We start from the raw sequence: 13929 nt of genomic DNA on the forward strand, positions 1-13929 counted from the left end.
TCGAAAGGCCTTTGAGTTTATTTTGCCACCGAAATTTCGAAAATTAACCTTATTATTGTACAACTTTTTGCAATATTAGAGACAAAAGAAACATGTACTTTAACGTTCGTTTTCAAGATCCCCACATGGACTTCAAAGTAGTGGATTGTAGAAAGGTCTTTGTCAAAACGAAGCTCAAGCGGAAAAACAGACGGCCGTTCGCCATTCACGAGTGGTGTGTTTTCACAACACATGCCGAGTAAAAACTCATATTTCTTAACAACTCAGGCATGACACTCATACTGTTCGATTTGTCCTCGAATATTGGGTACTCTTACAACCAATCATATTCGAGAATTTTGTCACAGTTTCATTAGAGCTGACAACATATTCACAACAAAGATAAATGAAGCAGTGTGATACATCAAATCACGAACATGTGAAAATTGCGTGGTATAAATTTGTCTTCAACAGAGTACCTTCAGTTTACATTGAACTTGCGTAGTCGTTAGATCGGTAACGTGTTTAAAGAAAAGAAAATTGAAATTAGATTTCCTCAGTTAAATGTCCCACCAAGTTCTTTTGAGTTTTGCTCTTTTTCTCATCCCAATAAACACAGATCAGAGCCAACTTGACGGCGGCCGTGGTTTAAAGCGAGCAGTTCATGTAAAGGGAAACCGAGTGTCGTACGGACACTTTACAGTCGACAAGTTTTATCGTCTTCAAGTAGCAATTGGTTCATCTTCTCTCGTGAGCAACTATAAAGAATGCGCTCTGGGCTGTGTTAACACTTCGTCATGTCTTTCGATCAACGTCGCCTCTTCTTTTGATGCATCGGGAAAATACCGATGTGAGTTGTTAAACGAAGACAAGTACTCTGCAAACCCAGGCCAGCTTGTCAGCTCACAGGAATTCCACCATTACAGCATAAAGGTATTAAGAAATAAAATTATTTATGATTCTCTTTTTACCAAGCTCAAAATTGAAAATACAATTTTCCACTTTGTTAAGAATTGAAAAACAAGCACTACCACAAGGGAAAATTACTTTTAAACGCATATTATTATGGTAACGGGAGTTTGACATGGGTTTTTTTTTACCTGTTGGGAGTTAACGAGGGAACTTTCAAATATGCACTTGAAGAAACGCTTCCCGTGAATTACTGGTTTCCCAACCTTTATTTTAATCAATTCGCTATCCCTTTACAAATTTTTCACTTGACTGCAAATTTCGTTAGTTAACTACTTGTAATCAAAGTTAACGTCCCACGTTGTGAACAAGTATGTTGATTACTCATTAAACTACGTACTTTGAAGAAAAATCCGATGAGCTTATTAAGTCAGTTGATAAAATGGTGGGGACCACTTAGAATACTACCGATGTAGTCAATAAAATGTTTTCTTTTTTTAAGTTGTCAGAGACTCGGCTCAACATAATGACAACCTGAAGCCGTCAATTTTTAAACAGGTCATTGGCTTAACTTTAAGAGTCTCACTGTGCTAAGTTAAGTTGTAAAACTAATTGCGTACAGGCTAGTACAGGAAAATTCAACAAAACGTCTTTTATTTCCTAGAGAAATTGTGCTTTATTTTGTTAGATTGTTACTCCGAGTGATGTGCTTCTACAAGAGATGAAGGTTATTTTGCCTATTATATAAGTTAATTAAACCTAAGACAAAGAGTGGTTTTTGAATTTGTTAATTTAAAGGTACAGAGACATGCCGCAGCGATATGTTGCAGAGGCAAAAAACGTCATGTACACACAGAAGAAAATGTGTCGTGGATATGCTATCAGCACACACGAGGGGACGTTTCGCTCTGAAATGTCTGTTTGTGTGCCAGCACCTCAAAGTTAACGAAAACACTAGCGAGATGGAAAAAATATCACATTTTTTTTTATTTTTTGTTTTTACAATTTATTTTTCAAGAAGAAAAGTATTGAGAACTAGAATTTTTTCCACAGACACCATGTTCAAGTTTTCCGTGTCAAAACGGTGCAAAGTGTGTTCCGAATTACGGTGAAAATGAATATTACTGTGATTGTGTTCCCGGCTACACAGGAAGGCTTTGTGAAACAGGTGAGATGAAGTTCATTTTTATTAATATTTAAAAGATTTCTGGATAACTAGGCTTGATTCATATTGGGTTAACTTTTTAATCTGGGGTAAACCTTTGATACACTGCTAAACAAATTTAAGTTTCGGTAGAAGTTTAGTTTTAATTAAAAACAATCCTTTGCAATTACAATTGGAATGAGAGTAATGAATTGGAATAAAAGTAATTTTCCCTACCTTCCGGGAAAAACTTTCGATTCAGACTTGATAATCGAAAAGTTTATGCCTGATGGAATTCACGGCCAATGTAGGATTCACAAAGTTTTTTTTTTTTTACTTTCGCTTCGACGCTTGAAGAAAATATAAACGCACGCATGCAAAACTTGAAACTTTTCAATACCGTTTGGCTCTAATTTCACGCAGATATCGACGAATGTTCCAGCAATCCCTGTTTAAACGGAGGTTTTTGTACCGACCTGGTTAATGGATATGTTTGCAATTGCCAACCTGGATTCGAGGGAGCTCGCTGTGAAACTGGTAAGTTACTGTACTGAATTAAACACAAATAAATATTGCTTTTGCATTAACAAGAGAAAAAAGGAAATTAAAAAGGCGACTGTATACTGTCCAACAAACCTTCGTCTCTCCGATATAATATCAAATTCGAATTTTAAGTTTGCAATGTACCTTTCATTTGTCAACGAAGAACACAGAACGTCTAGAAATATGTTCATTACCTTTTATGGCAAAGTAAGACAATTTGTCGTAATTGCAGAAAGCATCCCAACGGCTCGGTTAAATGGCCAAGACGGCCTATAACTAACTCTAGTCATCGGTAAAAAATACCAATCGCCAAATATTTTATATTTTACAAATGTGTCACAATTGTTGTAAACGAAAGTAGCCTAATGTCTGTTGTTAATGTTCAGTTTCTACACAAACTCCAACACTATCCCAGGCACCTTGGGTCGCCGCTGCCCAATTTTATTTATCCCACTTCTTTCCTGAGTGCTCTCCGACCAATCAAAATATGAATTCAGTGTAAAAACTAGGCGTTGGGAACAAAAACCTAATGTTCCAGCATGTCCCTACAGATATCAACGAATGTTCCAGTAATCCCTGTTTAAATGGAGGGGCTTGTATTGACCATATTAACGGATATACCTGTAGCTGTCAAGCTGGATTCGCAGGAGTTCACTGTGAAACTAGTAAGTGACAGCTTTTAAACACCAAAATTATTTAATTTGCCACACTGTGCACTTTTCATAATCAGTAACCCTTTGCCTTCAATCTGAATCCGCAGTTTACCTGTTATTTAAAATTGTTAGACTGTAGGTATTCAAAACTCAGTTGAGCCTGCTGTGGTACATTTTATAACGGACTTTTTGCACAATTAGTTAATTATGCTGTGGTGATGTGGCGTTGGGCTAAAAATCCACTTTAAGAGTAGGGGTTGATGGTTTAAATTTTAGCCAGGGAAACTTCTTTGCTTTGTTTTATGTGTTTTATTTTTATGCATGTGCTCATATCATTTCCCTATGAACATTTGATTTATTGGAATGACGTCTCCAACGTCTCCTGTAATTAGAAAGTCATGGCAAGGTTTAAAATCATTCGATATCGTCTTTGCATTGTTTAACTAGTAAAATGAGCCCTCCTGACTTAAACTCGGATTTTCCGGATCAAAAAATTAAGAAACAACACCCTATGACAGTTGTAATTTTTATTTCTACCATTTCATAGTTAAGTTCTAAACGCTAAACGCTAACTAAATTATTTAAGTTCCTCTTGAGATGAAGTAGACATTTGTTCGGGACATTAGCATTTATCGCTCTGAAAAATAAAATGTAATCATTCTTTAACAGGGGAGTCATTCTTTTATAATAATTCATAATTTGTTATAGTTTATTTTTCTTGATCCTCTGATCCTACTAAACCAAAGGAAACGTCATAAGTGGAGTAGAAAAAATTTTAAAACATTCAACCCTTATGCGATTTTCGTTTGACTGAGGTCGTTTTGCGGGTACATTATTTATTTTTACCTCATAATTAGACCAAAGTATTTAAACGTTATTTCCTAAAGGAAATGGTGCATTTAATCTCGGTGGAGCCATTTTTCAGGGCGTGACCACTGTTGTTCTCTTTGTTTGAGTAAATTGTGAAATTTTGGTGAGTGGATACTGCGTGAAGGCGGTTACTTTGCAAGAACGGATACTGACGAATTAATTTTTGATTGTTGCTTGACACCTTGCGAGGTATTTTAGAGATATGACTTTAGTGTTAGCCCTTTGAGTTATGATCAACACTAAACGCACTCCATTCGAGTTCTTCAAACGTTTAACGAGCATTTTCTTTGCCAGACACCGCTTAAAAGCAACTAATGTTTTCTTACTGTCGGGGTTGCCTTAGTAACAGCAGATTCGTCCCTTGCACTCCCCTTTTCCGTATGCTTTCGTCTCGCCCGGATCACACACGTATTTGCAGGTGCCAGATATACCATGGTAGATATAGCACCCCATCGGCGGCTCCTCCACTGAAAGGTAAAAACCATTTTTAGGTGTAAGAATAGGTGAATTAAGGACAAAATGAAACGCCCATTTAAGGTGTATCAATTGACTTCTAGCTTATAAGAAACAGAAAAATCACCTGAAGACATATAATATTGCATTGTTCCTTCCAAATCATTTTCTCTTTGTAAATCGATATGTCGAACCGAACGTTGTTCTTAACAAGAGATTGCAAGTGATGTTAACGCAACGTACGCTACTGGCGCTTTATGTGTTAACAATTTTTCCTCAGCGCGCATGCATATGCTTGTAGCATGGCGTAGCGTGACATTAGCGACCTTCAGATTTGACTACGAGTACGAGATCGAGTACGAGTACGACTTTGGAATTTCGACACAATTGTATCCCCAAAACTATAACTCTTTCCTGTTGCAGACTAACACATAAATAAACGCTAGGGATAAGATTGGTGTGATAACTGAATTATATGAGCCACACGAATTTGGTTTGAAAACTCGTAATCGTACTCAATCTCGTACTCGTAGTCCAATCTGAAGGTCGCTATTAAAAGTGACATTGCGATAACAATTATGTGTGCAGTAAGGATGTGCAATAAGCCCGAACGTCCTTAGCACAGTAATGCTAATTGATGAGGTTGTTAACAATAATATAGACGAAAAGTTTAATCTATGACTGCAGTGTTTCAGCTCGAGCGAAGGGGAAATCCGGTTAAGTTGATGTAAGTTACAGAAATAAGATAATAAACGTGTCATGCAATTTACTCACCTGGCTGCTTGAAGCACCACTTAGTGTTTGGTACTGTAGGATCCCAACAGCAGGATTTTCCCAGACACTCCTCCTTTGTTATGCCATAATAGCCACATTCCTGGCGTTCAGAAGGAGCAACGGGGCAAAGTCCATCGGGGAGGTCTGTGCAAATAATGATGTGACAAATGCAATAACAATTTTTAATAAGGAATTAGCGTATCAGGGACAAAAAACTAAAGACTTTTAACTCTAGAAGCGCACATAAAAATTCTAAAAACTTCAAACTTAGCATACGCAATGCTGCTAATACGGGGACAAATTTCAGAAAAAAATGTGGCTTTCTATATTCTATTGGCTGTGTTTGGTTTGCAAGGTATTGTGATACAAAGATGTACAGCGGCCATCTTTTTTCTACGTTGGATTGCAGCTGCAGTTCAAGGGCTCGAAAAGTCGTTTATAGATGTATGCCCTGTGACTGCTTTAAAATCATTATACGCAAAAGCGCAACAGACAGCCGGTATTCAAAATAAAGTGTACTTATTCTTTCAGGTGGCTGATACTGTAGCCAGGTCGATCGGCACACTGTATCAGCTTGGACGTCGCACTCGGAACATTTTACAGTCAAATAGTTGATAAAAAATAAATAAACGGTTTGCAAATCGTTTCGGAAAATTAATTTTATACAAAGCCGTCACAGCCAGAATACGTTGCGCCGTTGTTTACAGCGTCCAAAACATAAAAAAAAAAATTTTATAAAAGAATTTTTTTTGTCGGGTAGAAATGCTCGTCGCGTATCACTGTTGTATAATCTTGCTGATACTTCATACATAACAATTTAAAGGCTATTTATTTCTAGAAATAAATAATTTTATGCAGCTTGCGAAGTATGCATCTCTCAGCTTCCCGTGGGTTGCTACTTCCGGTTATATGGGATATTCTTCATGTGTCCTTACAGAGAATTGTGGCAAGCGTGTTCGATACCCTTTCGCTTGATGTCTTCAACAAGCAAATACCATTTTCCTCTCCCTTCAATCCCTGTTTTCGGTTACACTTATCAGCGGTATGGCGGTTTTCCCCTTATCTTTAATGGGTTGATGCTTTGTATGTTTTTGTAATGTGATCTTTCAGTCACTGTTATGATCCCAGCAAAAAGATCCCAGCAAACAGAGCTTAGCCAAAACAACAGACACTGGTACTTCAAGTAAGTAGTATTTAGCTATGAAGGAGCAAAGATGCATAAAGGTATTTTCGTACGTTCATATTTCTTTACGAAGCAGAACTTTGCCCATGAATCACTGTCATCCCAGCAGCAGTTCCTCGCCAGGCAGGTCTCTTCAGTTATTCCAAGCCATCCGCATTCAAATCTGTTGCTGGGATTAACATCACAGCTTCCAGCTATAATTAAATCAGAACAGAACACGATGGGGATAAAAAATAATGGTCTGAACAAAAAACAAGCAATGACTACTGATGATTTTGCTTAATAACTGCTGGCATGGAAAAAACTTAAGAAGAGAAAACGTTCCAAAGATAAACAACCGCATATTTTAGAAATTAAATGTGTGAGTCGTTAGTTAAAAGGTTGTTCTCTGCAGTCCAAAGCCACCATTGATATCAACATTGAATGTCAAAGTTCAAATCTTCAATAGGCAGTGGATTCCATCTAATACTTTTTTGGCACGTTTTCTTCGATTACTTATTTTTATTAATTTTTATAAACCAGTGCAGTGGTATAGCGAGTGGTGGCAAATCGGTAAAAATGGTATCACGGGTGTGGAAAAAACCACACATTGTCATATCATTTTTGACAAAATCAGCTTGCAGAGTTTGACATTATTTTTTCAATGTTCAATGAGCCAAAGTTTATCGATATTAAGTCAAAACATCTTCGAATCTTCCTTGGCAATCTTCAGCAATCTTCGGAAATCTTCAAACAAGTTCCGGAAATCTTCGTAAAATGTTCGGAAACATTCGTACGACCTTCGGACAACATTTTGAAAATCGGAAAATAATCAAAAACCTCGTTGTTAGAAGGTTTATAAAATAAACAAAATAATACATGGTTCCTGAAGAAATGCAATTTCTCTTCTCGTGTTCAAATCGATTAAAACACTCCAAAATAAATTTCATATCTCCGCGCAACCATGTATTATCATCTATATCTCTACTCTGCAGATACTAAAAGTTCTTAATATTGTCTTGGTGTAAAAGAAAATAAAATAATTTTTTCAAAGAAAATCGATGAGATAATGTAGACTTTTGCTTTTCAAGAATAAATTGGTTATAAGTTGCGTGCAGTTAACATTATACATTTTTCTGTTCCTCATTTGAAACCGTGACGACATGGTATTTTATTTTTATGGTGTTATGTCAGCTGCATTTGAATTAACGCATCCATAATCGTAACCAGACCTTAGGCATAGACGAGGCAAGATCCTAGAATCCTGAAACACTTTGCCTACTTGTTCAACTGGTGATTTTTTTTTTTTACTAAGCATATCTTGTTTTCAATTTTGGTGTAAAATCTAGACGAGGCAGTGCCTCGTCTTGCCTATTGCTAGTTACGGGCCTGGCATCTATCATTATCAGAAAGCTAGGAAGAGAAATTTTTATCAGACCTCCGTCTTCCTGAGTTGGCTTTCCCATAACTGCAGCTGTACCAAAAAGTAACACGAAAACCAAGAAGTTTCCTTCCATCTTGCTGGGGTGTCGACTAAAGAAAAGAAAAAGTTTCTTTGATTCGCTGAAATTAAAGGGATTGGTTGTTTTTTTTTTAGGAAACCAAAAAGGATTTAGAATTTTGAAAAGGGACAAAACCTCAAAATCACCTGTCACTCGTCCACACACTTAGCCTGAATTAAATTCTAACCGTCTTCACAGCTGAACTGATTCAGGCTAACACACCCTACGCATTTCGTGAAAGTTGGGCTAAAATAATGCAACAGGTAGACCATTTGAAAAATACGCGACGCCTTCTCTCACAGCCACGTCATCGCTTGAAATGAAAGCGATTCCTGACTGAAGTACACAAATCTCTCCGTTTGTATCGTCAAAAGAATAAGCTTGCTGTTCATTGGTAGGGTGTTACAACAAATGAGTGGAATCATTTTGTTGGGTACAAGTCTAGATTGTGAATACATACCGAGTGCAACGACTTGTTAAACAGGTCTTCTCACACAAAGCACTATCCTCGTTGAAAACTTAGTCAACTAAGGCACGTCGAGAGAATGGCTTTTGCATTAAAGGCATCAATGATTATTGACAGAATTATTCAATATGTCATTAGCATCAGAGCCAGCCGACAAAGGCAAAAACAAACAATAGAAACTCAATGTTGCCTGAGAAAAGATTATATTCCAACGGAGAGGCACATGCCCAAACAAGATTCGGGCGTGATGCCAGCGTGAAATGGGTGTGGATGTGGTTTTACTGTAGAGATATCATTCTTTCAATAATGTTTTATAAACAACTAAGCTAAATATATGCTGCTTTATGTAAACATGTATTTTCCTATAACCAATCAATTTTACATTTCATCTTCTGATTTATGTTAATAAATAATTATACATTTTCTTTTCTTTGAGCATTTGTATATTTTGTAACCTCAGGCTTATCAATAGTGCTATTGTTTCAAAAAGAAATTACCCTGTTAAAATGAAGATTAAAAAATAATTTGATAAACTAATGACTCTCCATATTCTCGCAAGTTGTAACTTTTGCGAATAATTTACCAAATAAATGCTCCACTTTAATTTTCGCCAGAAACAATTTTACGGAACCTGACGGTAACCTTAACTTAAATTTGAAAATTCGACAATAGATCTAAGAACACAATTCAGGCGGTTTAAGGGCAAGTCGTGTTTAGGTATCTTAAATAAAATATATTTAAGTAAAGCGTAATAAACGGTAAATGAGATGTTCTATTGTATAAAAAGTATTTCACCAAACTATAAAAGATCTGAAGTTGATAATTTTTAATTATAAAGAAAAGATCATCTTGTATTTTTGTTAATCGCTGTGCGTTATAGTGAGTTTGCGTGTAGACGTATTTACTGGCCTACCTTACATATTTAGGAAAAGAAAAGATTGGAAATAAGACACGTCTGCACGGAAGCCAGATTGCATATTTCTCAGGCACTCGTGTGTTCGTAGTAACGGTTTAAACTGTAAACAGAAACGTCTGTATCAATAGAAACCAGACAAGTCTTGTAATAACAAATTAAACATAACTTCTTCAGTCTATGAAATGCACGATATTCCTGCATTAAAGTAGTGGAATTTGTTTCTTCTTGTGAACATAAAGATGAACTGTACTATCTTTAAAAAGCTAACTGGAACTATCATATATATAGTAAAAGCTCTGATAAGCTTAAGGTTCAGTAGAAAGCCCGATAAAGAGCTTGCGTGAAATTGAGAACTTCATTTATATTCTCCGAATGACAAGAGATCAATATCGTCTATAGCTAAAATTATCGATCACACGTGCAAATTGTATGCAGCATAATGAACGCAGGCGCAGTAGGCGGTATTCTTTCACTATCGGGAACGAAGCTAAGCTACTTAGTATATCGTTGCGTTACATGGTGTTTACAGATTAAAATTTGTGAAATAAGAGAAGAAATATACAATTAATTGTGCTTGCATTTACATTAGGCTAGTTCACATAATAGCAAAATTTCGATATTTTAAAATTCAGCCTAAAACAATAGACATCACTACGAGGCTCCGGGGAATAAACCCCACAAACTCTATAGTTTGGTCCCAGGAGCCTCGTCCTGAGGTCTATTATTTTAGGCTAAATTTTAATATATCGAAATTGGGCTATTACTTGGGTTACGCTTGTGTTTGTCATTCGCTTCAAACTCGTCCCTCGAGTCTTCGTTCCTTGTGCTATACGCAGGCATGAGCAATAAACACCGCCGCAAGAAGGTGGTGAAGGCGCCGTCTGCGTTGTTTGATAAATTGTATAATCGGCACGTTGTTACTTCTAATTGCCCCCGCAGGGTTTTGGCCCAGAGGCCAAAATCCAAGGAGGAATCATTGTAATCCGCGCGAATATAGAGTATATATATTTATATATACAATCTTCGTTCACTGTCCAAAATCCACGCGCGCAATTGGTTAAAATAGATCACGTGATTTTGCTACCTGTCGCAGCAACTCAGACAGTGCAGTATTGACAATAATGCACGAAAATCGTGAATTGAAGGTGCTCAGCTCAAAGCTGTAGAAGTGGAAGAAAAGTATATCCTCAAATATCAACGATCCAAACCAAACAAAATCGAAGAGGATAACAACTTGAAGCGCCATGTCAAAGGTAAACTGCAGCTCAATAAATACATTTTGTGTGCGATTGACTTGCTTGTAGTTGCTGATTGTGAAGCCATCGACTGCATGAACAACCTCCGCTACTGTATTTATGAACGACCACAGCTGATGAACGATTTTATGAACCATTTTAATATATCTATATAATTTATATTTTTATATTATTGATATAATCCGTGTAATTATGTATACTACACTTTTATATTTATATATTATTTTTTTTGAGTTCTTAAGTCGATGATCGCTGCAGTCGATGAGTGACTCAGAGAAAAAAGGGACCTTGACAAACGCCCTGCCCACATGAACTCAATTTCAACCGCCCGCACGCCCTGCAGTTGAAATTCTCGTCATTGTGCAGCCAGGCGTGCGTGTTTTGTCAACAAAACACTCACAACAGTCTCTAACCCATAAATAGTATATACCAGGAAAATTCTCGATTTGACCAAAGTGAGCGCGCAAATGGTATCGGGAGTTGTGCAATGCCGACAAGGTTGAAAGCCCGCAAGTGGGTATCGGGAGGTGTGATAAAATTGCCTGCACGGTGAATGGTCGATGATGACGCAAGTAAACGATGTCTGGGTGATGATGACAACCCAAAGCTTGAGCACGTGCACAGATGACAACAAGTAAACAAACGAAGCTTGTAAACGTTGATTGCAGTTGGGCAGAATTTTAAAAAGATAATTTGAGGTTTTATTCGAGGCCTATTCATTTCACAATATCTAAAAGCCGAAAGCAATGCAATTGTCGAAAAGACTTCGCGTTAATTAACTAAGTAACTCGCAGAAAAGTAAGAAAATCCACATTTTTTAAGACTCTGGATGTTGGTACGGTCTGGAAGTCGAACCCGAGACCTCCCACACAACAGTCTGGCGCTTTACTAACTGAGCTAACTGGTCGGCGGATTGATATTTCGCCTGCTTCCAACAACTTAAAAATGGCTAAAACATAAATTGTCAATTGTTTGTTCAACTCAAGTTTCTTACATCTGCTTACTTCCTGATAAGAAACTTTCCTAGGCATCTTTACAATTTTACAATTCTCCAGAACCGTATCCTAAAGTTATTTTGCCAGCACTATCTCTCAAGTTATGCAGTATTTACATGTACTGTGACAATAATTAATTGAACTCGGTTTTCTTTTCATCAGATATCAACGAATGTTCCAGCAATCCCTGTTTAAACGGAGGGGCCTGTATTGACCAGGTTAATGGATATGTCTGTAACTGCCAAGCTGGATACGGCGGAACTCGTTGCCAAACAAGTGAGTGCCTTTTCTCAGTCTCCACAAGCTGCAGTGTATCTAACAACTCATTATTGTCCCCAGAGCTGCTTATCCCTCTTAGCCCGCAGAGCCTGTGCACGAGAATAAAAGGCTCCGGAGACACGCGATTTGGGTTCAGTTAATATGATGAATATCTTTTTCCTTTAGATATCAATGAGTGTTCCAGTAATCCATGTCTAAACGGAGGGACGTGTGTTGACCAAGTGAACGGATATGTTTGTAACTGTCAATCTGGATACCGAGGATACCAAGGGGTGCGCTGCGAAACACGTAAGTAACGATGATGATGATGAGGGTGATGATAATGATGATGATGATGATGATGATGATGATGATGATGATGATGATGATGATGATGATGATGATGAAGATGATGACGATGATGATGTTTTATGGAGGATAACCTGTCATTGTAATAAGCACTGGTATCAAAGAGGACCATGTGGTTTAATATATGATACATTTATTGGCGTCTTTGTTTCTTTTTTTTTTCAGCGATATGGCAAGAGTACACGCCATACATATGCGGACTCCATAATTGGCAACTGCTTCAATTCGGAGGTGTCACTGAACAGCAGTGTAAACAACAGTGTTCGAACTGTGCTGCCATTGAGTACTGGTCTGGTTCAACAACTGGTTGTTTCAAATGCACTGATCCCAATCAGCGGTTTCCATTTTCCGACACTAGTGATGGAGGATATCCACCTCACGTTTTTGTTAAGAATTAAATAACAGGGTTATTTTAAGCTCTTCGAGCTAGACGTTATTTCTTTTTCTATCTATCGTACAGGAAAGATAATATATTGTAAAATCCTTTTTTTTTTGTCCCCTGGTAGGGTAAGTAGGTAAGTAAATTAAGAACATGCGCCCGTGCGAATGTATGTACTGCCCGCCTGCCTCCGACGATCGACGCCGCCGCCGCGACCAACCGACTGACAATGTAACTAAGTTAGTTAAAAAAAATATCTTAAAAAGAACAAAAGAACAAAAAAAGAATAAAAAAGAATCAAACATGAAGATTACACTCGTGCGACTCGTACCACCCGTACGGGTTCTAAATGACGTCAATGCTTACCGTTCCTACGACTGGTATAAGTGGTTAACATGATAATTTTTAAAGACAAAAACGGCAAGTATGCAGAGAAACTGTATCTCCTTTAAAAAAAATCATGCCGTCGCAAAACTGAGTTGTCGACATCCTGTTTCAACTTTTGTAAATACATTTGGGATACAATAAGTAACATTTTGATCGTTTTAAGCAAGGTATGTTAAAAGAAACTGCATTTTCAACACTTGATCGCATGAATGTAAATAGCAGATATAAAACCGCAAAAATGGTGGTCAATTTGTGAGTGAGAACGCTTCTTCTCCTTCTATAAGATTCTCCCAGTAAGTGAAGTTTATTGTAAGTTTGGTTAACAATTGGAAAATTATCCGATAATTTTATCATATGAACAAGCACCATAATTCACAAACTCAGTGCATATTTGTTAGGGCTCATCCTCGTTGTAAAACCTGTGAAACTCACACCCTATATTTAGCAGTCTTGGTTAATTTGAAATAGACGTTCTAGATTTAATGAACTACATAAATTAGCTTCCTTAGTATCTCTGACTTTTTGTACATTAAGGGAAAATAACTTAATCGTACAGCCACGTATTACCTTCTATCGAAATATATAGCGTTGGAGATTATAATTAAGTCTGCAGAATACGGTTTTTGGTTTTGCTCAAGTCAATTAACTTAGTAGCCTTCCTTGTGTATTTATCTATAACAATGGAACTAGCGAAGTCCGAAAGATCGAAAGGAATACAGGTCATATACTTCATTTGTAATAAAGGCTTAAGCATATTAAAAATAATGTTAAACGCTAAAAACTGTGGTTTGCCCTGTGCTCTATGTCAATAAGACTAATAAATTGAAAAAGAAAGAAGTAAAGAAAGCAACTTGATTTTTTTTTTTTCATCATCATGATCATTACTGCAACAAGACTGTGACTTGTTGGCTATT

The 13929-nt window shown here is 37.1% G+C and overlaps 2 protein-coding genes across 2 annotated transcripts in view; one reads left to right on the top strand and one right to left on the bottom strand.

Annotated features, from left to right (window-relative positions):
• The window catches only part of LOC144636909 (uncharacterized), a 264977-nt gene extending 252330 nt beyond the window's left edge, over positions 1-12647 (top strand). The window contains exons 30-36 of the mRNA XM_078496110.1: positions 599-912; positions 1942-2056; positions 2456-2569; positions 3127-3240; positions 11785-11898; positions 12067-12189; positions 12415-12647. Coding sequence (XP_078352236.1) covers positions 599-912; positions 1942-2056; positions 2456-2569; positions 3127-3240; positions 11785-11898; positions 12067-12189; positions 12415-12647 — 1127 coding nt within the window. The remainder of the gene's footprint in view (positions 1-598; positions 913-1941; positions 2057-2455; positions 2570-3126; positions 3241-11784; positions 11899-12066; positions 12190-12414) is intronic.
• On the bottom strand, positions 3741-8593 carry LOC144635086 (uncharacterized). The gene is made up of 6 exons (XM_078494166.1): positions 8450-8593; positions 7926-8020; positions 6562-6702; positions 5326-5469; positions 4425-4565; positions 3741-3865 (listed from the first exon to the last, which is right to left on the bottom strand). The coding sequence occupies exons 2-5, from the start codon at positions 8002-8004 to the stop codon at positions 4438-4440; spliced, it is 492 nt and encodes a 163-aa protein (XP_078350292.1). The 5' UTR covers positions 8005-8020; positions 8450-8593; the 3' UTR covers positions 3741-3865; positions 4425-4437.
• Positions 12648-13929: the final 1282 nt, after the last annotated feature.

The sequence above is a fragment of the Oculina patagonica genome, chromosome 13 (assembly GCF_052425735.1).
Source record: "Oculina patagonica isolate OP01 chromosome 13, crgOcupat, whole genome shotgun sequence".
Classification (NCBI taxonomy): Eukaryota; Metazoa; Cnidaria; class Anthozoa; order Scleractinia; family Oculinidae; genus Oculina; species Oculina patagonica.

What these genes read in the sequence shown, in the direction of transcription:
- LOC144635086 (XM_078494166.1), bottom strand. Translation starts at nt 8,004, where the DNA reads ATGGAAGGAAACTTCTTGGTTTTCGTGTTACTTTTTGGTACAGCTGCA. An exon ending in GCCAACTCAGGAAGACGGAG is followed by an intron (nt 6,703 to 7,925) that starts GTCTGATAAAAA and finishes ATTTAATTATAG; the next exon opens with CTGGAAGCTGTGATGTTAAT. An exon ending in CTTCGTAAAGAAATATGAAC is followed by an intron (nt 5,470 to 6,561) that starts GTACGAAAATAC and finishes TTATTTGCACAG; the next exon opens with ACCTCCCCGATGGACTTTGC.